This window comes from Pseudochaenichthys georgianus, chromosome 5, assembly GCF_902827115.2.
Source record: "Pseudochaenichthys georgianus chromosome 5, fPseGeo1.2, whole genome shotgun sequence".
Lineage (NCBI taxonomy): Eukaryota > Metazoa > Chordata > Actinopteri > Perciformes > Channichthyidae > Pseudochaenichthys > Pseudochaenichthys georgianus.
In genome coordinates, this window is record NC_047507.1 from 19167859 (window position 1) to 19191319 (window position 23461).

At 38.8% G+C, this 23461-nt stretch overlaps 1 protein-coding gene across 1 annotated transcript in view; it reads right to left on the bottom strand.

The window, feature by feature from the left end:
- The window catches only part of LOC117446827 (voltage-dependent calcium channel subunit alpha-2/delta-2-like), a 37914-nt gene extending 14873 nt beyond the window's left edge, over positions 1–23041 (bottom strand). Inside the window, exons 1-11 of the mRNA XM_034083281.2 lie at positions 22666–23041; positions 14671–14752; positions 10472–10588; positions 10163–10222; positions 8599–8643; positions 8288–8423; positions 2650–2781; positions 2473–2530; positions 2336–2386; positions 717–816; positions 63–224 (exon numbers count right to left, since the gene is read on the bottom strand). Coding sequence (XP_033939172.1) covers positions 63–224; positions 717–816; positions 2336–2386; positions 2473–2530; positions 2650–2781; positions 8288–8423; positions 8599–8643; positions 10163–10222; positions 10472–10588; positions 14671–14752; positions 22666–22781 — 1059 coding nt within the window. The 5' untranslated portion in view covers positions 22782–23041. The remainder of the gene's footprint in view (positions 1–62; positions 225–716; positions 817–2335; positions 2387–2472; positions 2531–2649; positions 2782–8287; positions 8424–8598; positions 8644–10162; positions 10223–10471; positions 10589–14670; positions 14753–22665) is intronic.
- Positions 23042–23461: the final 420 nt, after the last annotated feature.

Genomic DNA, 23461 nt, shown 5'->3' on the forward strand with positions numbered 1-23461 from the left:
AAAGACAGTGTGGAGACGTCGGTATTGAAATCATTCCTAGTCTAAATCAATATATGACTTACATTTAACAGCTGGTTGAAAGCAAAATGAAATCCAGACTTGTAGTCAGTGGTGCCTTTAGCCTGCATCTGCTTCACAGCATCTTTGAAGATCTTTTTGTTGCGGACGTTAGCCTGGACAAGATGTTTGAAGCAGGGAACCACGGCCTCGGCCTTCTCGTTAAACTGAAACGCAGCAGGAGACACAGTTTGAGCTTTTTTATGTCAAGATTGTTCAAAGCCCCAACTGACTGGAATACTTTACCTGCTGCTATTAGATCTTTTGCATCATTGGGTATGTTTAAACATGCATTATCATCTCACTTTCAACTGCTCTGTACTTGTTATTAATGAAACTGATATTGATGAAACTGATTTGCTTGACTGTCTCAAATTGTAATGATTGTATGCATTGCTTGAATTTTCTTAACAGACTGTATGTGGTTTGTCTTGTGTGTCATGTTTTGCATTTTGTCTTTTTGTTTATGTATGTCTGTAAGTTGTTGCTATTGTCGGGACCCCCTTGAAAACGAGATGGTGCATCTCAAGGGGTTTATCCCAATCAATAAAAATGTCTATATAAGATTGAAGGAAACAAGGAGAGCAAAGCCAAGGGACAGATATGTTAAATGATGGAGAATCAGTGATGAAGGGTCAGTGAGTGAAGCAAATTCTTACCCTGGCCATGTTGACATAGTCATCATCAGACAGAGTGTCCAGCAAGTCCTCCACTGACGCTTTGATGAGTTTCAGGGTGAGACCACTGACACTGCCGCTCCTGAGGAAACATATAAGTATCATACCAATCAAATGCTTAGTTACAAACATGGGGCTACAGCAAACACACCTAAGAATATGATTTTACATAAACATCTGTAGAATTATGCAGCAGCAAATGTTTCAGATTGGCTAATTATTTTTTTCCTAATCTAGCTGTCTAACACTTTGTGCCAAGTATTTACGGAGATTAATTTGTGCCCCACATGAATGGAGAATACGTGAGGAGGAAAAGCATTTCCGAAGACTTTTCACATGCTTCCTCCAGATGTTCAATCACAAACATGATTTCCCCTGATTAATCTACAGTGGTACATTTGTTTTGTTTGAATTTCTTTCTCCTGTGTCCACAGAGGAAAGCACTAATGTACAGTTTTCTAATAGAGTGTTTGTTTTTATTAAACATAATTTTCAGCAGTGATGCTGAAATTGCTAGTATAAAACACCCCGGGAACATATGAGCAAACACTACTCAGTCAATATACTCTGATGTCCATAAGTACTGTATAAATATAGAGGCAGTGATTTTCAGGGTTTTGGCCTAAACTTAATTCAGCAGTTAGAGATTGTCCTCTGTTTATAAATCAATGTTTCCTATTTGTGACTGAATATATGGCTGCCTTGGTGACTAAGGTGTTGTACATGTGATATACTGAGTTGACAAAAGGTCATTTTTGAGGGCAACTCTTAGATTTTACTAATTCAATTCAATAATAGGATTAACCTTCAGAGAGTTCCAATGACCGCCGCAATGAAACAACCACTGGGACATTACAGTGACAACAACAGGCTGCTGTACTCGACCCTGAGTTTGCTTACACTCTGCTAAACACACTGTACTACTTGATTCACCATGGAAACAGGAAACATTGCTCTGATCATGTTAAGTATTAAGCAATAGTTTGAAATGTGGGGAAATACATATATCCAAACAAATGAGCGTGTTTCACCAAATTACTATTCCTTTAAATGGTAACGTTCATTTCACAATAAACTGTTTGTGGTGGGGTTTTATCAGTTACAAACATCATGTACAATTTAGATTTTGCTCGTGACTCTTTTGATCATCTCTAACTTGACCTTTACGTTGTTACCATGGACTGTATATATAAAGGTTGTTACACATGATAAGCAATATGAGCTGCACTCTCAGCTGGTTTTGGTGCGGAGTCAGTGCCAGGTGCACGTTTTTTCCACTACAACATGACTTTCTCTAGTTTAGCTGGGACCAGAAGCACAAAGAAGCTGCTCTCTTATGTGAAGTTACACCACACATGGTCTTCTCACGTCACTTGTGAGTTGGAAAGAACTGCAATGAAGGCTGAGGAAAACTTGCCAGATGGATTTCAACACAATTCATTATTTAAAAATGCAGAAAAAAGGGAAGGCTTTATGTGGTTTGTTAAATTCACAGGTTATGCAGCAATAAAAGCAACACACGTGTGCTTTATGGAGGTATTAGATGCTACATTTACATGGAAGCTTATTACTAAAACCAAGAAACTTCATGAAATACTTACACATCCACAAGAATGACCATATCTTTGGGGGACGAGGCTCCCTGGATGTACCTGTGACAGAGGAAAGATACAGTATGTTAATCTGCTGCACATGGGATAAAACATCATGAACATGTGTCTAAAGCAGCATACTGTACCAGGGCCCCCTCCTGACGTCATAAAGGTCAATTTTATTGGGGGTCTTCCAAGGTGAAGCTGAAAAAATGAAAATAGGTTTTCCTCACACTAATTATCAATTTGAGTTTGCCAACTGTTCAATATATTAAACACAATCATGTCCACTAAAAAGCACAGGAAGGGTTATTAAAAGCTACCTGGGTAGTAGCGAGTGACGCCCGTCGCACTGCCAAACGCCTGCCACAGAAGGGACGGATCCTCCTGACTGTTCTCCATGAAAACTTTCTCCAGCGCCTGCGTCCAGTTCAGCTCATTCAGAATGACTGGAGCTGATGGGAGGAGAAAAAGGAACACACTAAAGGTGAAAATGGTTACTAATAAATTAATAAATGCCACCATGAATTTTGAATTTCATGTTAACAAGTTTTATGAAAATTGATTTTTAAATGTGCAAATGAATTGAGCAAACATTTGATAACACCAGGTTCATATTGATCATGTTTTTGATATTTTATAGTCAAAGGTTTTTAACCCACATTAAGGCAAGGCAAGGCAAGGCAAGGCAAGTTTATTTATAGAGCACTTTTCAACGCAAGGCAATTCAAAGTGCTTTACACAAAAAAAAAAAAAAAGAGCAAGCATTAAAAAAGAAAAGCTAATCAAATAAACATTAAGAAAAAAATACATGGATAAAAGTTACAGTGCAGTCTAAAATATAAATAGTTAAATTAAACATTACAAGAAAAAGTACATGGATAAAAGTTACAGTGCAGTTTAAGATATGAATAGTTCAAATAAAAGCAGCGACAAAAAGAAAAGTCTTCAGCCAGGATTTAAATGTAGTCAGAGTTGCAGCGGACCTGCAGGTTTCTGGGAGTTTGTTCCAGATATTTGGAGCATAATAACTGAACGCTGCTTTACCATGTTTAGTTCTGACTCTGGGGACAGAAAGCTGACCAGTCCCTGAAGACCTGAGAGATCTGGATGGTTCATAGTTTAGCAGGAGGTCAGTAATGTATTTTGGGCCTAAACCATTCAGTGCTTTATAAACCAGCAGCAGTATTTTGAAATCTATTCTTTGACACACAGGAAGCCAGTGTAAAGACTTCAGAACAGGAGTGATGTGATCCACTTTCTTAGTGTTAGTGAGGACTCGAGCAGCGGCGTTCTGAATCAGCTGCAGCTTTCTAATAGATTTTTTAGTGAGACCTGCAAAGACACCATTACAGTAGTCCAGTCTACTGAAGATAAAGGCATGGACAAGTTTTTCCAAATCCTGCTGTGACATTAGTCTTTTAATCCTAGATATGTTCTTTAGGTGATAGTAGGCTGATTTAGTAACTGTTTTAATGTGACTGTTGAAACTCAGGTCAGAGTCCATGACTACACCTAGATTTCTGGCTTTATCTGTTGGTTTGAACATTGCACACTGAAGCTCAGCGCTAACTTTTAAACGTTCTGCCTTGGCTCCAAAAACCATTACCTCAGTTTTATCTTTGTTTAATTGGAGAAAGTTCTGACACATCCAGTCATTGATTTGTTCAATGCACTTACTCAGTGTTTGAATTGGAGCATAGTCTCCTGGTGAAATTGTTACGTAAATGTGTGTGTCATCTGCATAGCTATGGTAACTTATTTTGTTGTTCTTCATTATCTGAGCCAGTGGTAGCATGTAGATGTTAAAGAGAAGAGGCCCCAAGATGGAGCCTTGAGGAACCCCACATGTCATATTTGTCAACTCAGATGTGTATTTACCGATAGAAACAAAGTTGTTTCTGTCCTTTAAGTAGGATTTAAACCAATTTAGAACTGTTTCCGAAAGTCCCACCCAGTTTTCCAGTCGGTCCAGTAATATGCTGTGGTCAACAGTGTCAAACGCAGCACTGAGATCTAATAATACTAACACTGAAGTTCTGCCACTGTCTGTGTTTAAGTGGATGTCGTTAAAGACCTTTACAAGAGCAGTCTCAGTGCTGTGGTTTGGACGAAAGCCTGACTGGAACACATCGAAACAACCATTTAAATGCAAGAAATTACTCAACTGTTGAAAAACAACTTTTTCAATGATCTTACCTAGAAATGGCAGGTTTGATATGGGCCTGTAATTGTTCATTACTGAAGCATCTAGATTATTCTTTTTTAAGAGCGGTTTAATGACTGCAGTTTTCAGGGCCTGTGGAAAAATACCTGAGTGAAGAGATTTGTTTACTATATGAAGTAGTTCTGAGGCCATGCAAGGCAAAACATCTTTGAAAAATCCTGTTGGAATAATATCAAGGCAGCAGGAGGAGGATTTCAGAAGTTGTATAATGTCCTCCAGGTTTTTATCATTAATCTGATGGAATTGTGTCATGATCTCTGAATTGATGTTAAGTGGACACAGAGACAACACATTAGCTGTTCCTGATGCAGAGGCACTGACTGCTTGTCTGATTTTCTGAATTTTGTCAGTGAAAAAGGAGGCAAAATCATTGCACGCCCTGGTGGATAGAAATTCAGAGGCTACTGACACTGGGGGGTTAGTTAGTCTGTCGACGGTAGCAAACAAGGCACGTGCGTTGTTTTTGTTTTTGGTAATGATGTCAGAGAAGAATGATTGTCGTGCGTTTTTCAATTCCAAATTATAAAGGCCAAGTCTCTCTTTATAAATTTCAAAGTGAACCTGGAGATTTGTTTTTCGCCACCTGCGTTCAGCTTTTCGACATTCTCTTTTTTCTGTTTTAACGGTCATGGCCTTTCTCCATGGAGATATTTTCTTCCCAGTCACTTCCTTTACCTTAATTGGAGCAATGGCATCTATAACATTTTTAATTTTTGAATTAAAATGATCTACTAGCTCATTTACTGAGGTGTTAGCAGGGGCAAGTGTGGAAGAAAAATTCTGAGTAAACATTTCCCTAGTATTTTCAGTTAAACATCGCTTTGTGGTTACCTCTTTTTGAACACTTGTGTGAACAGAAATAGAGCTCTCAAAGAAAACACAGGAATGGTCAGACAGTGCAACATCAGTCACCACAACCTTAGAGATATTCAGACCCTTTGAGATAATTAAGTCCAGAGTGTGCCCCTTATTGTGCGTGGGCTCCGTCACATGCTGAGTCAGTCCATAGCTATCAAGAACACAAAACAGTTCTTTAGCCCCTCTGTCCTGGGGGTTGTCAACATGGATGTTAAAATCACCAACAATGACTAGACGGTCAAAGTCAATACACACTATAGACAGCAGTTCAGTAAGGTCATCAAAAAAGCTTGCACAGTATTTGGGTGGTCTATAGATATTTAGGAACAGAGCTCGAGAGGAGCATTTCAGCTGAAGGGCCACATATTCAAAAGAATCAAAGTTTCCATACGATGTCTTCCTGCATTGAATGGAATCATTGAACAGAATAGCAACTCCACCCCCTTTCTTATGCATTCTTTCCTGACTCATAAAACTAAAGTTGGGAGGGGTTGATTCGATAAGAACAGCTGCACTGTTATTTTGTTCAATCCAAGTTTCTGTTAAAAACATAAAATCAAGATTGTGCTCAGTGATAAAATCATTGATTAAAAATGTTTTTCCTGCCAAAGACCTGACATTTAATAAAGCTAGTTTAAGTTCGTTAAACACACTATCAGTCATGTTTTTTGTAACAAGCTGTGGCTGACATGGAGTCACTGCTAAATTAGATAAACTCACACAAACGTTTGAGTGCTTCCTGTATCTAAGATCATTCACCGCTCTTAATCTATTACCTATCAACACAGATATCGGCAAAGCTACTGGCAGGCAGGGCCCGGGCATGTCCTGGAAAGAGTTGAGAGTGCCATACGCCCTTGAGCCTGGACCCAGCAGATATCAGTTTGCAGATTGTTTTGGTTTGGATGATTGTGGTAGGCATGGTGATGAAGCCGGGGGAGATGGTGCGCGTCTCTGCTTTGGTGATTTTGGTGGGCGTCGTTGAGGAGCGGGGGTAAAGGACATGCTGCCAGCCCTGCGTATCGCCTTAGTCTGGTCTTTGAAATCCAGGAAGGAATCGGTGCCAGCCCTCTGTATCTCCTTCTTGTGTTCCACGATCTCCAGGAGGGTGGGCGAGGGCGAAAGGGTGAACGGAGTATCCTCAAAGGCGTTGACAGGGGGGGGGGTGACGGGCGGTGGGGACTCCTCCGTGTGTTTCATAGGTCTCCCATAATCAGAACATTCCTCAGGCGGGTGCAGTGATACTTCTTCAGGGTTTTCTGCGCGATGTGTTGTGTCTATCTCCTGTTTTGATTCCTCTTGCCGCTTGTCCTTGGCAGAGGGAACAGATTGATGACGCAGGCAGTTGAATATGTTAGAGATAAACAATTTCACTCCTGACTTGTTAAGGCAAACTCCATTTGCCTTGAAAAGATGTCTGCGGTCCCAGAAAAAGTTAAAATTGTCAATAAAATGCACAGAATGGTCAGAACAGACAGTTGAAAGCCACGTGTTCAGTGCAAACAATCTGCTGAATCTCTCCACTCCTCTTCTGACTGGCGGTAGAGGGCCACTGATGAACACCGCTGCATTTAGAGAGCTGGCAGTTTCCAACAGACATTTAAAGTCTTTTTTCAGCAGTTCTGACTCTTGTTTCACAACATCATTTGTTCCAATATGTAGTACCACATTCTTCACAGTCGGATGTTCAGCCCCAATATGCAGGATCTTCTCAGCCAAGTCAGAGACTGTATCCTTAGGAAAACAGAGTACTTTGGTGTTGTTGTTACTACACAGACCTTTTACATCTCTTACAGCAGAGTCACCCACAATCAGAGTTTCAGGCCCAGTCGTTAGCTTTCCCTCTAGCCTTTTACTTTTGGAGTAGCTATTGGTCCTTACCCTGCTGTGTGAAGAGGACGGGTTATCCAGGTCATCAGAAAGAGATCTCCGGCTCTCGGTCAGCGGAGCGTATCTGTTATGGATTGGCACACTTGGTGGTTTAGGAGGATTTTTTGTAATTCTCCCTTTAGCAGCTGTCCACTGCTGTTTAGGGGTTGAAGAGGCGCTCCTCTTGGGTGATAACAATGCAGGCCAGCCGGTCGCATCACATATTTCAGAGTGTTGGGCTCTGCCCGTTATCCTTCCTCCCAAATCCCATGAAAATGATTTACTCTTAGGCTTTGCACCCAGAGAGTTCCAGGGAGGACCACCACTTGTAGATTTATGACCCGGTACACAGCCCTCCTGTTCCTTGGAATCCTTGTAGCTGCTAACTAGCTGTGAGTTAGCATACCCTTTTCCATTATTTTGCAACACTGGTAAAGTGGTGTCATTCCCACAACATAGTCCATTCACTTCCACGTTAACTTCCAGCCGTTGCATTTTCATTTCCAGCACGGCCATCTTCTGTAGAAGTTTGTGGAAGTCATCTGTAGAGAACGGAGGCATTTTTCTACCAACTAGCTTAAGCTAAATAGCATGCAGTAGCCTACCAGGCTTTAGCTGTTGCTAGGCCACGCTACTGTAAGACTGGGGTCGCCGTAAAAATGCTGAAATATGGCTGAAAACCTCCGTTAAGATAAAACATTTTGTATTGCAATCTTTCTGAAATATAAATGTGCATTGGGGCATTTTCTTATGGATTTAGGAATAATCTACATAGTAATATAAACACCTAAATAAGTATTTTCCACCATTCTGAAAGAAGTCATGTTATGAAAGCAATACAGCCCAATATCTCAAAATTGACCAGTGAATAAAATAACAATGTGTGTGTCTGTGGTGTCTCGCCCTAAACTTCTTAACTTCTCATAAAATATGTCAAATACATCACAAGAACATGGTGTCATTCTGTGCAGCAGGACAATTAATTAAATAGTCATAACTTCACTTGCCTCCTTTATAAATATCTGTAGGAATCTGAACAGCTGTGTAGGAATAGTTGACATCGTTTTTGAAGTTTGGATCGTAGACAAACTCCAGCTTGATGTGCGAGGGGTTTTCCACTTCTCCTTCTCCTTCCATGGAGTACTTTGAGAACAGGAGGAAACATACATGTCAGATAATCTTCTATCATCAGCATTAACATTATAACTACTTATTATTTACTACTATTAATTCTTTTATTATTTGTTTGAATAGGAAATGTTTTATCTTCGATTTATCAAATAATCTCCTAAATGCTGTGTGTTTGTCTCCTACTCACATAATCCATCTCTGCCTTGGAGTCATAGTAAGCCATGTCCAGCTCCTAGGAGGAAAGATGCAGATATGCAGATTTGAGGAGGCTGTAATGTTGGCAAACATGAAGAACACGAGGGCTAGTTGTCACTCAGTATATACGCAAACAGGTCAGGGCTCCCCTATTCACAAAGAGGAGTTACAACTAAAGATTGTTCTGATTGATTATAATTAAACTTCAGTAAAAACTGAGAAAACTATAAAACTGCATTTTTGTTTGCAGATTGTCTTCTATTTTCCTTATAAATCTCTCATTAGCTTCAAATATAAATGTTATTTTCATGTTTTCAATGAAAATCTATGATGTGAATAGTTTCAGTCAAAATATATGAATGTAGAATAAAGGTCTCACTTCAAAGCCGCTTATATAAAAATGTTTAGTTTACAATGTTAGAAAAATTGAGAAAAGCCTCACATCCTTGTATTTTGCAAGTTGTCACCACCAAGTGTTTGCTATTGTTTCTGCTCAGTACTGTCACATTATGACTCAGCAGACATCTGTTGGTCTTAGTTTCTGAAGAGACCTAACATACTTCACAATAAGCCCGACATCTACTCCAAAGCGTCTATGCTCCCATTTATGGCTTTGCCTATATTACATTTCAACTTAAATCAAGTCTCTCTTTGTCGGCTATTTGTTGCCTACGACCCGTCCTACGAGGAGTACAGCTCTGAAAACAACCAGCTTTTTTCAGTCAGTGATTTTTATCAAGTGAAATAGCTACTGTCCTTTGCTCACGGAGGGGCAAATAAGATAAGATAAGATGGACCTTTATAAATGAAACATAACGCAGTTAAGCTAACTCTTCTTGATGAGGATCATTGTCCGACTAACAAAAAACATTACCTTTAGAACAGTTTCTTTTTATTCTTCCTCAGCCATAAAAACATTTAAGCTACAATTGATTTTAAATGTATTTAAATATAGATACATATTATAAATACTGGATACGTAAATCTAGTAGATACCGAAAACTCATGAGGTAGGAAATCAATCAGAAAGTGGCATCTTTTGGAAAATGGTCAACAGGTTTAAAAAAGTCTTCATCATTATTTAATTATTGGGCTCAATTATGTAAAACTACCAGTGTCTTTTGAAAGGATAGAGGGACACAGCGACTGAGAGAAGAGGCTTTGAGAGGCCATGTGAAAGGATGAGGTTAACCGTTAACCCCATCTCATTTTGCTGGGCAAATGGAGGAGGTCGAGTGGAAGAGTGATGTGTTCAGGACTCAAGGGAAACGCACGGCTGAGTGCTCGGTCGTCTGTTTCAGCCAGCTGAGCGCTGAGGGATCTGCCCAGCTGACTGGTGAAAATGTTCCTATTTATCAGGTCGTCCCATTCGGAGCCGCAACGCTCCAAGACATCAGACCCATCTGCTCTGAATTAACATCAGTGGTTTCATTTGAACGCATAATGTCCCAAAAACTTAACAGACAAATACAAGTTTTGGGGTTTGAATACATGAGAGGAAGCAACATCAAACGCTCTCAATAATGCAACAAACATAATGTTATTTAAGGTTTTACCTTGATTCCATCCTGCCATATATGCTCTCGCTGGAGCCGCTCTGCTTCACTGGCTAACCTCTACATGTTGAACACAGAGAAACGCTCACATTAGAGGAGGAGGACATGTCTGATATTACATTTGTAATCCAAAGGGGGAGGAAGACTGAAGATTAAACTGGATAACTTCATTTGAAAATACAAACAAACATTTACAGTTAAAACAATTATAATAATTCTAGAATTAAATAGTTACAATTGCATAAACAATATGTTTCATATTTGTCAGAATTTTTTTTTAGAATGACAACGACAGAAACATTTACTTACAACAAGTGCTTTGCGCTTCTTAGCCAGGAGTTTCTCTATATCTGAGGCCACCTTCTCCACAATCCTCCGAGGCTGATTCTTCACCAGACTAAACCGTCGCCTTTCTTCATTGTATATCTGTTGAATTAAAAAAACTAAAGTTAAAAACTGCAGTAACAGCTGAACAGTCAATCGATTAGTCGAAGTGTTATGGGCTGTATCTGTGATGTGTTCCCTGAAAATGCTAATTTCGATTTAATGACATTGTTTGTTCCCTCGGTCAAGCTGTCAATAAACCTTCAGTATTGTGAGACATCAGTTCCAGCTAAAATAATAATTTTCAAGTCTGTATTTTGTACTGTTTTTTTTTTTATAACTAAAGAATCAAACAGTTAAGTAAACGGATGAGGAGAATATCGAAGCCCCAGCATCTCGGAACAACCCTGATAATAATTATAATTCACAGCTCATGAATTTGCAAAAGCAAATCCTTTTTATATCCAAACACTGAGGACGCAGGGGAGCAGTCACATGTCGGGTGTGTCTGTTCAAATCTAAATATGGATCCTTTCATGTGATCTAGTCACAAATAGTGTCTGTTCTCCTTGAAGGAAGTTTTCACAGATAAATCACAATACTGGAATTTCATACCAAAATGACCATCGTTGCATTCATTCTCTTAGTCATTAAATATTTGTTTACATAAAAGAACGCATCAACTGTACACAACATTTTATCCTATGCTGTTGAATAATGAACTAGTCTTTGATTATATTTTAGCATCCAATCAGAATCATTGTGTGTCTCTTCTTTGTAGACAGATTCCCTGCTGATCGCTTGGAGCCTGGCGTATTCCTGTGTCCAGAGATAATACTTCCTGTATCGCCCTCAGGCTACAGGACCACTTTTCCATGACATCCTCCATTATCTCTTCTCAATTATGATTACAACCCGTTGAGTTGGAAAAATATGCAGAAGGAAGGAGAATTCGCCAGAACTGACCGTGGCTTACATCGCGAACACTTCTCTGTGTTGTGTTTAATGACATTGTTTGTTCCCCTTGGCCAAGATGTCAATACACCTTCAGTATTGTGAGACATCAATTCCAGCGTCCAGCATCCTGTTCTTGTTTTTCAGTATTATTGCTTAAAATAATTTACATTTAATAGAAGTTGGTGTGAAATTATAAACATTTAAAACTGTTAACTTTGGCCAAACACAGACACATTGTGGCAACAAATTCAAAAAGTTAGTGTGAGAAGTTGAAAAACCTTTAGATCTATTTTTTTCCCTCGGCCAATAATACATTTCAGTTAAGGTAAAGATTGATCTTTATTTTATGTTCCTATCTTACCACAAACATGACACATATTTCCAAATAGTGAGTAAGTTGTCTTACTACAACACACCACAAAAGTCTATTTTAATGTAAGTAATGTAAAATAACTGCTTGCCCTTTACTTGACGTTCTGACTTTGACCTAAAGTTTACTTATTCATCAAGATTCTGCTCTTAATGCTCCTCTTCAGGGCAACTGAAGTTAAATCAGACCTTTAGTGGAAACACGTCACAGTTATCGTGTGAAATGTGGTTTTTCAACATTATTGCAGTAAAAGTAAGTATTTCTAATGATGTATTACACCAGTTTTCTTTATGGGTCATCAGGAGGCATCTGGCAATAACAGCATGAAGCAGCATGAACAACAAGAGCAATTTTCTGAGTAACTGTTTTCTTTCAAATTCTACAATTAAAGGGGGAAGGTTTGGTGTAGAAAATGTCGGTACCTCTTGGCATTAATTACTGCCTGTTTGCACATGCTGAACACGTCTGTTCAGGAACAAACAGGAGCACAGGGAGGAACTGTCATTGATTTAACTGGCTAGTCGCGACTGCAAAAATGCAGACCTCTCCAAAAAAGAATTACACATTTTATGATATGCTTGGTTTTGCCTGCAATATCTAACTTCAAAAACACTGTTTACAGCAGCAAACAGACAGTGTAAGGTATTGAGTTCATGTACAGTCAGCCCAGAGGCTTACATTTTTCTATAGTATAAAAACTGTGTCTTCAGCTGTATACTACTACACACCACTGTGACTGGAAGGTAAAAAGGTCCATTACCTTCAGATATGAAGGTAAACAAAGTGACTACAGTACTACTTAGCTATAAGCTTGCTGTCCAGCAGATTTAGGGCCATCAGACACAGTTCCTTGTGAGAAAATGACAACAGACAGAAAGTGATATTGATTTAAAGCAAACCTGCATATCTTGAGTACGACAGCCCTCTACTGTACATATAAACGACCTTAGCAAATAAACTTCAAAATATCCCTCAAGTTGTTACTGACCAGTTGCTTTATTGGCTCAAACCGCACAGATGGGAACATGCAGTAAAGAACAGCGTGTATCTGTGAACTGGCTGCTGATTAGAATAACTAGGTCCTCTGAAGAATGTATTCAGAATCAAGATATACTGATGAAGATGACTCAGATAAAACCTTTAGCAAACCAGCCAGAAATAAGGAGTCCATACTATCACAATAACCCCATTACACTTACATTCAATCCATAAAGCAACATTATGAATACTATTGTGCCTTAAAAAATAGAATGGCCCTGTCCTCCAGATAATCATGTTTTCAGGCTTTCTTTAATCAAAAAAAGGCCAAAACTAATTGTATTTCACAGAAAAGCAGTCCTGCCAAACTGCAACAAAGCAGTCTGAAAAAATAAAATCCTGACTTAGAGCAGGGCTGTATCACAGATGGCATCAAGAATATCTGCAAAGGAAAATTGTGGCTTTATATTGGTTGAAGAATTGAAAAGGATGTTTGGTTTAAATTATAAGCGTTTCCTTGACCGAAGAAGATTGCATCGAGTTTTTTCTGGGCAGAGGCGAAAAAATTCATTAACAGATCCAGAGCCTTTCAGGAGGATGAGGGGATTAATGAGGACTGACTGAACAAGGGTGTCTCACATCGAGGCATTACTGCAGGCTGACCATCTGCTCTGCTGTGACACAACAGAGAGACACGTGCCGCTGCTCTGCTGAGGGAACGCCTCCACACATCTCCTCAGAGCAGGGCTCTCTGCAGATGATCTTTGGTCCTGTTATATAGCTTTCAGCCTCTCAGGGACAACTCCTTATGTCCAGCCATCTGTTACAGCATGGTGTGAAGTAGCTGTATTGTATTCCCATCATGACAACTTCAATTACTCAGATCACTGTGAGAAATCAGGTGAAATAGGAGATTTGAGTAATAGTTTGTCATGCATTTGACAGGTCTGAAATACCAGAGGACAGTTCATGAACTTGGTCAATTGTTCCACAAAGGTCCTTTTTAGATTACACCATTAAGGACTGCAGTTTAGTTATCAATAAATAAGCAATTTTGCTTGGCGTTTTGATTTTGAAAGAATCCTTAAACAATAGATTGATACTAAAAATAGTTGCAGATTCATCTATTGATCTAATGACTAATCTGATTGTTTCAGCCCTAAATTATTTCCCCCCCAAACCACGTAGAGTGCAAAGATACAGCCAAATAAGTATCTTCATTTTCATGTCTATCTATCATTGCTATCTTTGTTGTTCTTGAAAGAAGACTCCTTTTTATGTGCCAAGCTTTCGAGATATCTTTCACACATTTATCCATGCTTCTTTTTTGCTTACACATTTTTTTGTAGTGCTCTCAGCATTAAACTTGAACTTTATCTTTTAAAAATGTAACTAAGACATCTCTAAACAAAGAAATTGTTACTTTGGATAATCCACAGACTTCGTTGGCCACAGTTTCTACTCATGCATAAGACATGGACCATGTTTTTCCCCTTACATGAATCAGATTACCTGGTTAAACCATTAAAGATACATATATGAATACAAAGTAATGAAAGTGAATTGTATCACTAGTAACAAATACATTACATAAACAATACTAGATATTCAACATCTATTCAGTGTGTGTGGTTATGTGAATATTCAGGCATCTCTTGTAGGAATAAAGCCATGTGTGCAAGATAATGACTACAAATAATAGATAACGTGCCAGCAAGACGGGATTTTATGTCTGGAAAAAAAATCGTTGTGTTACTGGCTGATCACATATCTGCATATCATTAACACATTCAAAAGAAATGAATTCTAAAAGGCAGACTGTAATTGTTTAATGTTTTAGCTATAGCTCTGAAACTGAAAAAGAGAGCTACACACTCACCCCTTTCAACTGCTGAGCTCCAGTGATGTGCTGAAAGACTCTGTCAATCTCCTGCTCGATACGCCTGGCCCAGTGCATTATCCTGTGGATACACATCACAGGCTGACTGTCACACCACTCAAACAAATGACAAAGATACGTGTGTGTGTGTGTGTGTGTGTGTGTGTGTGTGTGTGTGTGTGTGTGTGTGTGTGTGTGTGTGTGTGTGTGTGTGTGTGTGTGTGTGTGTGTGTGTGTGTGTGTGTGTGTGTGACTTTCACCGAAGTAAGCATTGATACAACAAATAGCTGTTAATAGCTTATTAAAACCCAGATTAGGAACAAAATGCTTTATTAGAAACAATTTATGAGGAAACGGTAAACAGTGTTAATGGTAAAGTATAGTCAATTGAAGCAATCATTACCTCAGTGCTGTATTGACTGAGAAAGAAGCTGGTAATGTCTGAGAAGTCCACACCTTTTGAAAACAACCCTGCTCACCATGTGCACTTATCAACAATATCCATTTAGGAGAAGAAAACACTAATCATGCCAATTCAGGGCTTCTTTAAACGACAAGAAAAGAAGATTAGACAACTGGCTGTTGATGGGAGTAAGCTGTTAATATTGCTACCTAATCAGCTTTGTTGACTCATCATCATAATTCTGTGAAAGGATATTTGTGGAGCAAGGAAACATACAATTTGCTACATCCTAATTATATAAGTGCGTAAACAGCCTTAAAAACCTGCTGCGACAGCCAAGATCACTCAATGTAAGAGATAGAGCAACTAATGAGGCAGAAAAACTAAACATCTACTGTATGAGTGATAAGTATAACAACTGGGGCAATTTAATGACAAGAATGCAGACAGCGACAGTCATTACGAGCAGCAACTGTCCCTTATTGTCAGGAATCTAAGGAATATGATGTTGAGCTATGAGGATCTTGCGTTGTGAAGATGCTCTTCAAACACATAACTGCAGAACTATGTTGGTTGTGTTCTTTTTTTCTTGAACTACACAGTGCTTGTATCCATCGTATCCAACCCTGTGTTCTCACTTGCTCCTTGGCAAGTACATTTTTGAAACTTTTTTTCTTTTGAAAAAGCTGCATGGTTCGTCCAGAAACAATGCTATGAGAGCAGAGCAGTGCTCAATTTTAAATTGGAGGTATTGCAGGATAATGTTTAATGCTCAATGCTCCACAGCAGAGATATTTGACGAGTGGAAATTAAGCAAGTTGGATAATGTGAATATCTAGGAAAAAAAACATAAACGTACTCACCGACAACCTTTGTTTAATAAGATTCACAAAGGGGCCGAGAACATATATAACTTACAATGAACATGGCTATAGTGAACCTCATGTTGATGGTAGGCAAGAAGATTGTTCTGTAGGTTTATCATTATCAGTAACTTTTCTTGGTTCAATTGTTATCAGAAAAATATCATTTTAAAGATGCTTAACATATTTTTGCTGGGTTGACATGGAAATTCAAGTAATTTTTTGTTGTGGTTCAATATATTTTTGCATAATATTTAGATTAGTACTAGAAAACCATTCAGTAGATTTCCTTTGAACAACAAGTTCCGCTACAGTGGACTGCATACTTGATACTAATCCTTTACTGTAGAAGTCTCGCAGTTTTTCCTATGCTTCCCCACATTTCATCCTATTGATTTTCTTTATGTCTCAACAACTAAAGTCTTTTGAAAATAAAAGAACAACATGAGCTGTTTTTCTTAGAGAGAGAAACCGTGCAGTTTTGTTGGAAATAAATGAAGTCAGCAGCAGAAACACCACTGATAACAACCACTGCGTGGACGACTGCCAGAAGCAGATTTTGTCTAAAATGAGAACGAGAAAGAACAACTGGGTGATAAAAGGTTTTAGACCCTTGCTTCAGCACTCCTACCAATACCTCTGTTAAATGTCAACTCCAACACAAATCACACCCACCATCCGCTGCAAACCAGAAACGGCAGAACCACCGGAGCACTGTAAAGCACATGTGCCTGCCTACGCAAACCAACGCAGTGCTTCTATTATGATAAAAGAGGGGGGAAAAGCTCACTGAGCATTTTCATGAAATGTGTATTTTTTCTTTACATACAGACATTGGAAGAAACTGGGAAACTAAACTGGCCTTGTTTAAAGTGTGTGGACCTATCTTTCAAAGACACAATCCTTTCCACAATGATCACATACCATTATTTTTTTTAGATTAAAGAAACAGAGAGAAACAGAATTCAACATTTAATTCAACCCACGTTTTGAGACCCCCCAGATAACTTACTTGACCTATATACCCATGCTAATGTGTCTGTTGGCTGTGTAAATATCAAATGTTGGCAAAAAAAACAAACAGAAATACATTAAACTGGGCCTATACGAGACAGGAAGTGATTACCATTTCATACCATTGGTGGTGGTTGAAATGCATCATCTTCGGTTAGCTTTGGGTTAAAAGCATCTGTTTAATGTCAGGAAAACAGATATTAGCAGAGGAATTTCTGCAGATATTATTATACCACAAAAGAGACTAATCTCTGGAAAACTGTTGCAAGCTTTACGAATATACTTGACAATGCCTGTATCGGGTTGTTTTTGGACCCAAATTCAGAGCACTGGAAACAGATTATATAGATGTTAATGTCAAGGGTGAAAAATAACTGAGGTGCAGAAGGCAGGGAGAGAAGTGGACTGTGTCACTGCCAGTCACCAGCTTGGGACTTTTCCTCTAAATCAGGGGTGTCAAACTCAATTTCATCTCGGGCCACATTAGCATCATGGGCTCAAAGGGCCAGTTTTATTATATATAAAACTATAACAATAATAAAAAGACTATATAAAAATACATATATAAATATTTAATATAAAATAATGTATTATATTACATTATTGCCTCTGCATTGGATTATTATCGGATAGGGTAATAACTTCATAAATCTCTTCCGTGAGAATGTCACAAAATGATTTAAAAAGAAAAGCCAAATTCTGCACACAAAAAAAAGCCAAAAAAAGAAATAAAATTTTGAAAAAAAAGTGACATTTTGAAAAAAAGTCAGATTCTGAGAAAAAGTCAAATTCTAAGAAAAATGCATATTTTGAAGAAAAAAAGTCAAATTCTGAGAAAAAGGTCAAATTCTGAGAAAAAAGTCAAATTCTGAGAGAAAACGCATATTTTGAAGAAAAAAAGTCAAATTCTGAGAAAAAAGTCAAATTTGAGAGGCATTGTGCTACATGTAGTTTATGGGCAACGTGCTTCTGTAAATCGGCATGTAACCGTATAATAAACATATTATATTCTTTGCAAGCTCTTGTGGGCCACATAAAATGAAGTCACAGGCCGGATTTGGCCCCAGGCCCTGCTCTAAAGTATCACTGGTTAAACACAGCGGAGGTCCAATGGCAATGAAACAAAGCAACATATAGCGGTAGTGAAGCCCATAGAAAATGGTCCAACACAAAAATGTTAAAATCGATATTTTTAGGCCAGAGAGTGCATTTGTTGAAATATATGGTGGTGAAGACAGAGGGGAGGACATTGCTCATAGAGAAGGTAATTCTTCCATTCTAAGATTTGATACAGGTGTCTGGCTTTAGCAATATTTACATTCAGTATTCAGTATTCTTGTTTTAATATAGTTTTAATGTGGAAGCCCCAAAAGAGTGTATCCCATACTTTATGATATATAGGCTCTAATGCATTGAGCTCATAAAAAAACCTTCTAACAGTAGCACACACATAAAAAACACATCATATCAAAAGCAGCATCCTGTAGAATAACTGTCTTTTATAGTCAGTGCATCAATGCCATGTTGAAGCGTGCTATTAACCATGGCAAACATTATTGCTTAAGATGCAGAATGTGATTTAAAAGACTAAAAAGACTCCATGTTTTCCCAAAACTTGACACCATATCCTCAAAAGACCCTGAGCCTCACTGATTAATGCAGTCTCAATAAAGATTCTCACCTCCCTCTGTTCACCTTTCTCACCTCACTGGCTCAACCCTAATTCATCAGCCAAATGGATTAGAGAAGAAGTTGTGGAGGGCAAGACACTTATTTTAGCTTTCTACCTTAAATCTCAATACCCAGAAAGCACCCTTGATCTTGTAAGAGGGTCTATTCATAATCAGTCAGAAAGCTCCTGGCAGAGTTACGAGGCAACGTCACCTCAAAGTCTTGTTGGGCTTGTTTTTTACAGTTGGAAGAGCCACAAATCCCAACTCAATTGTCCAGATCTACAGAAAGATACTCTTCACAATGAGGACCCTATTTGAATATTGTGAGTTTCCCTGCTTTGTGATTTGAAAATAAGCTAAACATGAGAATGAAGGGCAGCCCATGGTTTGCATGCTTGACTTTCTGATAGAAAAGTGCCAAGTCAAAGGAGTGTTGTGGAAAGGTGAGCCCTAGGTTTTTTGGTTTTTTATTCCAGCAAAATCAAGACTAGTTTCTAAAGGGCCCCTGAAGATACTGTATGATTGAATGTCTGACAAGGAGTCTATGAATAACACAGCACTTATTAAATGGGATTACTTTAGCATAGACCACCTCTGCTGATCAAATGAAAATGTTAATAAAAATGAAAACGATGCAGTTTCTTTTTTGCTACAGAAACATATCTCCAAGTATAAAACATTACGCAGAACAATTGTGAGTCAGCATGTGGTATTTCTCACAGAATGTGTATACAACCATTTACAGCCAAACACAAAAGCCACTTAGGATATATTTTCAAGACCTTATATATTCTGTTGCTCTCTATTCCCATCATGTTTTCAGATCATGTTTGGGTATTTTACTATTGATTTAAAAAAATAAAACAAACAAACAAAGGGTTTTAGCAGAAATGTAGAGCACACAGGCTCCCGAGCCCAAAAATATAAAATGCAAGTGAAATGTTCATGATTCTTAACAGATGCTGCTCTTGCTTCTGTATAGAGTCTCTATACTCTGTGTGTCAACAGCAGTCTTGTAGGTTCATGTCACACTGTGTGAGATTGTTCTCATTAAATATTTATCACAATGTGTATCAGACTCTATGATACCATTTTTTAGCATGTCAAGTGAATAGTGCTTCTTGTTGCATCAGCCAACCTATTTTCCATCATTGTATGGAGTATTATATGTTGGTCTGCAGATGTGGTGGATAGCATCAGTTACATCGTGAGAACTTGGTCTTGAATGTAATGACATTGTAAGAATTAAAAGAGGATGTTTTAGGTTACCAAAACATGTTTAAAAGACCAGATTCAACCGCAGATCTGCAGAGCCTGAACTGTGTGAGTCAGTGCAGCTGAAGCACAGTTCTACATTTTTTTTTCTGTGTGCTCCATTTCCTCTCCTCTCCGGAGCCCTGTGGGACATCAGAAAACTCTGTATCACATTCGCTGAGCTGCGATGAAGCGGCTGAACAGCACGGCGCGCGTGTGCCTCAACTCTACTCTGTTACCTGCTATACTCACACACCCCTGGGATGAGGCAGAGAGAAGCACTGTGTGATGTGACCCATATTCACTTGCAGCAGAGAGAGTGAGAGGTGGAGAGGCTGGAGCAGCAGAGCAATAGGTGGAGCATAAGAAGCAGAGAGGAGCCATTACTGCTTTATGTATGAGAGCTATCTATCCATCTATCTATATATCTCTCTATCTATCTCTCTATCTATCTATCTATCTATCTATCTATCTATCTATCTATCTATCTATCTATCTATCTATCTATATATCTCTCTATCTATCTCTCTATCTATCTCTCTATCTATCCATCTCTCTATCTATCTATCTATCTATCTATCTATCTCTATCTATCTTTCTATCTATCTTTCTATCTATCTATCTATATCCATCTATCTATATATAGTACAGTGTATCAATCATGGATTCACTAACGATTCATCCATGCCTTAATTTGGAAGTGATCTGACAACAGATTTCATTTAAAAGATCATTTTGTTAATATAACATTATCTAAGTTTTTACAAATGTTAACCTTAACATAAACTATGCTTTTTTTTAATTTGTGTTGCTCAAGATTAACTGGGCTGCAAATGTAAAATAATTCAAATGTATTAAATACAAATATCAAAAACAAGGCCGTCCCACATACTGACAGAGAGCGCGACTCAATAATACTGGAGGAGCAGCTCCATTGTTGTCTTTCGTCCACACTCTGCACTGTAGATATCGTTGAATAAATATTGCCACCCTTTTCCCCTCAGGGAACTGGGACTGACTAATGTTCCTAATGTTGAAGCGATAGTTCATATTGTTTAGGTTAGGTTGTTTGAGATAATTAGAGTCTCAGACTGACAGGTTTACCAGTATGGGCAACATAAACATTTCTGGTTTGTTCTCTGAGGTAAAGTCATCTACTATGGGTAGTACACTGACTATGTATAAATATAATAAACCAAAAACATGCGGGAAGCAGGATGCTTCTCCAAAATGTCACACTTGTTGGATTATCTATCTATCCATCTATCTATCTATCTATCTATCTATCTATCTATCTATCTATCTATCTATCTATCTATCTATCTATCTATCTATCTATCTGCAGAGAAGGAGAGTAATGTAAGGGCAGAGTCAAGACAGAAGGGGCGGGAGTAAAGGGGGAGAGGGCAAGGGGAATAAATCCTTACTGCTGCAGTATTAATTCTTAATTGGAAAGAGATGCTGTTCTTCAGCGTTGCAACTGCTTCATTTAGCTTACATTAAGAGACCGAGGGCAGAGGGATATGTAGCTATTTCATATCACTCAGCAGAAAAATCAGCAGGACAGAGAAGGAGGAGGAGGTGGAGAAAGCAACGACTATACCCTCCTTGAAATAACCCAATTCATCATAAAACACTCACATATACACACACACACCTAGATTTATAGACCCCTTTCCTAATTGGTAAATACACCTCGGATCTCCAGTTGTGATTGGCCAGAAATCCCTCACTGTGTGCCCCGAAGATGAGAGGACCATCTGGCCTGCTCCTCCCTCCAGAGCAGAGCCTGGAGGTGGGCCCAGATAACTGTAGTCCCAAGTTAGTGCCAGCTGTCCTTAACAGCAACGGGTTAAAGGTTGATAAATAAGAGCTAAGCTTGGGCTTGATTAAAATCGAGTCGCCTTTAGTAGGAATTTACAGTTAAACCACACCTTTCTTCTTCCTTACAACATACAACTGTACAACTGAACATGCTGTGAGATAATACAACACCGTTACTATTCTAAGGGGGTTGCAAGAGGCAAGTGTTTCGTAAAATAAAGAAACTTGAAAACCTGCATGGAAAAATCTAGTACTGGTGCACAGAGAGCAGCAGGGGGAGGCTGAAAAAAGCAATTTTTAGTTTCAAAACAACTGCACACACTTAATGTTTCCTTTCAAGTAAGAGTCTCTGAATGCTTTAACCAATAAAACCCCTGCATGACCTGACTTACATAGAACTTCACTGACATTACTTTGAAGTAAAAATACAAGTGAAAACCTCTCTCCATCCTTTCAATAACAACTTAAAAAAAAAATGAGTATATGATTAATGTTGCATTAAATAAACATCATCTGATTTTCTGCAATATGCCATAAAATATATAGCTATTATGGTTCACATTATAAAAATGTAAGGCTAAAGGTCATAAGAGGTTAAAAGAGAGGCTAAAATATAGTTTTAATACAACATGTTATCTGATATAAAGGCCAACTTGATTATCAAAAAAGCATTAATGAGGACTTCTGTTTAACTGAAACACTGAAATGTAGCCATGTAAATGATCCGAATAGACATATATTCCCATGTTACACTGTGGACTACACCTTCCACAGAACTGAGCATCCAAACCCAGTTTTACATTGATGAGATCGCCAACACTGTAACATTATATAAGAGCAGACAATCAAACAGTATCACTTAAGTATCTCTTAAACCACAGCTAAGTGGACAAGCCCACAGTTGTTTCCCATCCCCACCAAGAAAGCCCGGTATGTTTTCCATCAGGGAGAGCCCATCACTTACGTGTATTGCTGGGGGAATGTGAGACCCGCTGCTCCAGGCCACGACGCGCTGAAAATCAAGATAATCTGGATAGATACCAAGCAGACGATGCTGCAAGACCCTTTGCCTATCGCCATTTTCCATTAACAATTCTCGTCACGGGGTTTCTGTGGGTGAATGAAGATCTCCGGGGCATATAGATATCAGGATATTGTGTCCGGCGCAGCTTCACTTCATATCGGTGTGTGTTGTCAAGTGGACGCGGAGGAGGAGGCAGGCATTGGCCGCGGAGGCATCGCGGTCGGTGGGAGATACACTGAACGCAGCTGCCAAGACACTGCAGAGTCTCTCCTGCTCCCACATATACACCACCACCAACACCACCAACACCAACACACAGACCGGCGCGGGCACGACAGCTCTCTCTCTCATCAGCAGCAGCGCGTCAATGCGCGTTCACGCTCACCAGGCAACAGAGGAGCAGAAGAAGAATCTGGTTTTATTTATCTCTGCATGGCCACGTGGGATTTGCATTATACATCCATGGGGATTTGTCGTCGGCATACATTTAGTTTTTATTCGATACTGAACACTGTTCTTCAGTTTGGGGTACTGTTACTGTGTATTGAAGGTTAAGAAAATACATAAAACGGGGATATGATGCCAAATAATTGTAAAATAAGGCTGACTGACTTGAAGGAGTAGGTTTGGCCTGTGGGATGCAACAGTTTAAGGTCCCTGAATGCAACATAATGAAGAAAGTGTTTAACTGCTGTTCCCATTCAATGCTTCACACAGGGCCCCAGATGTCACATAT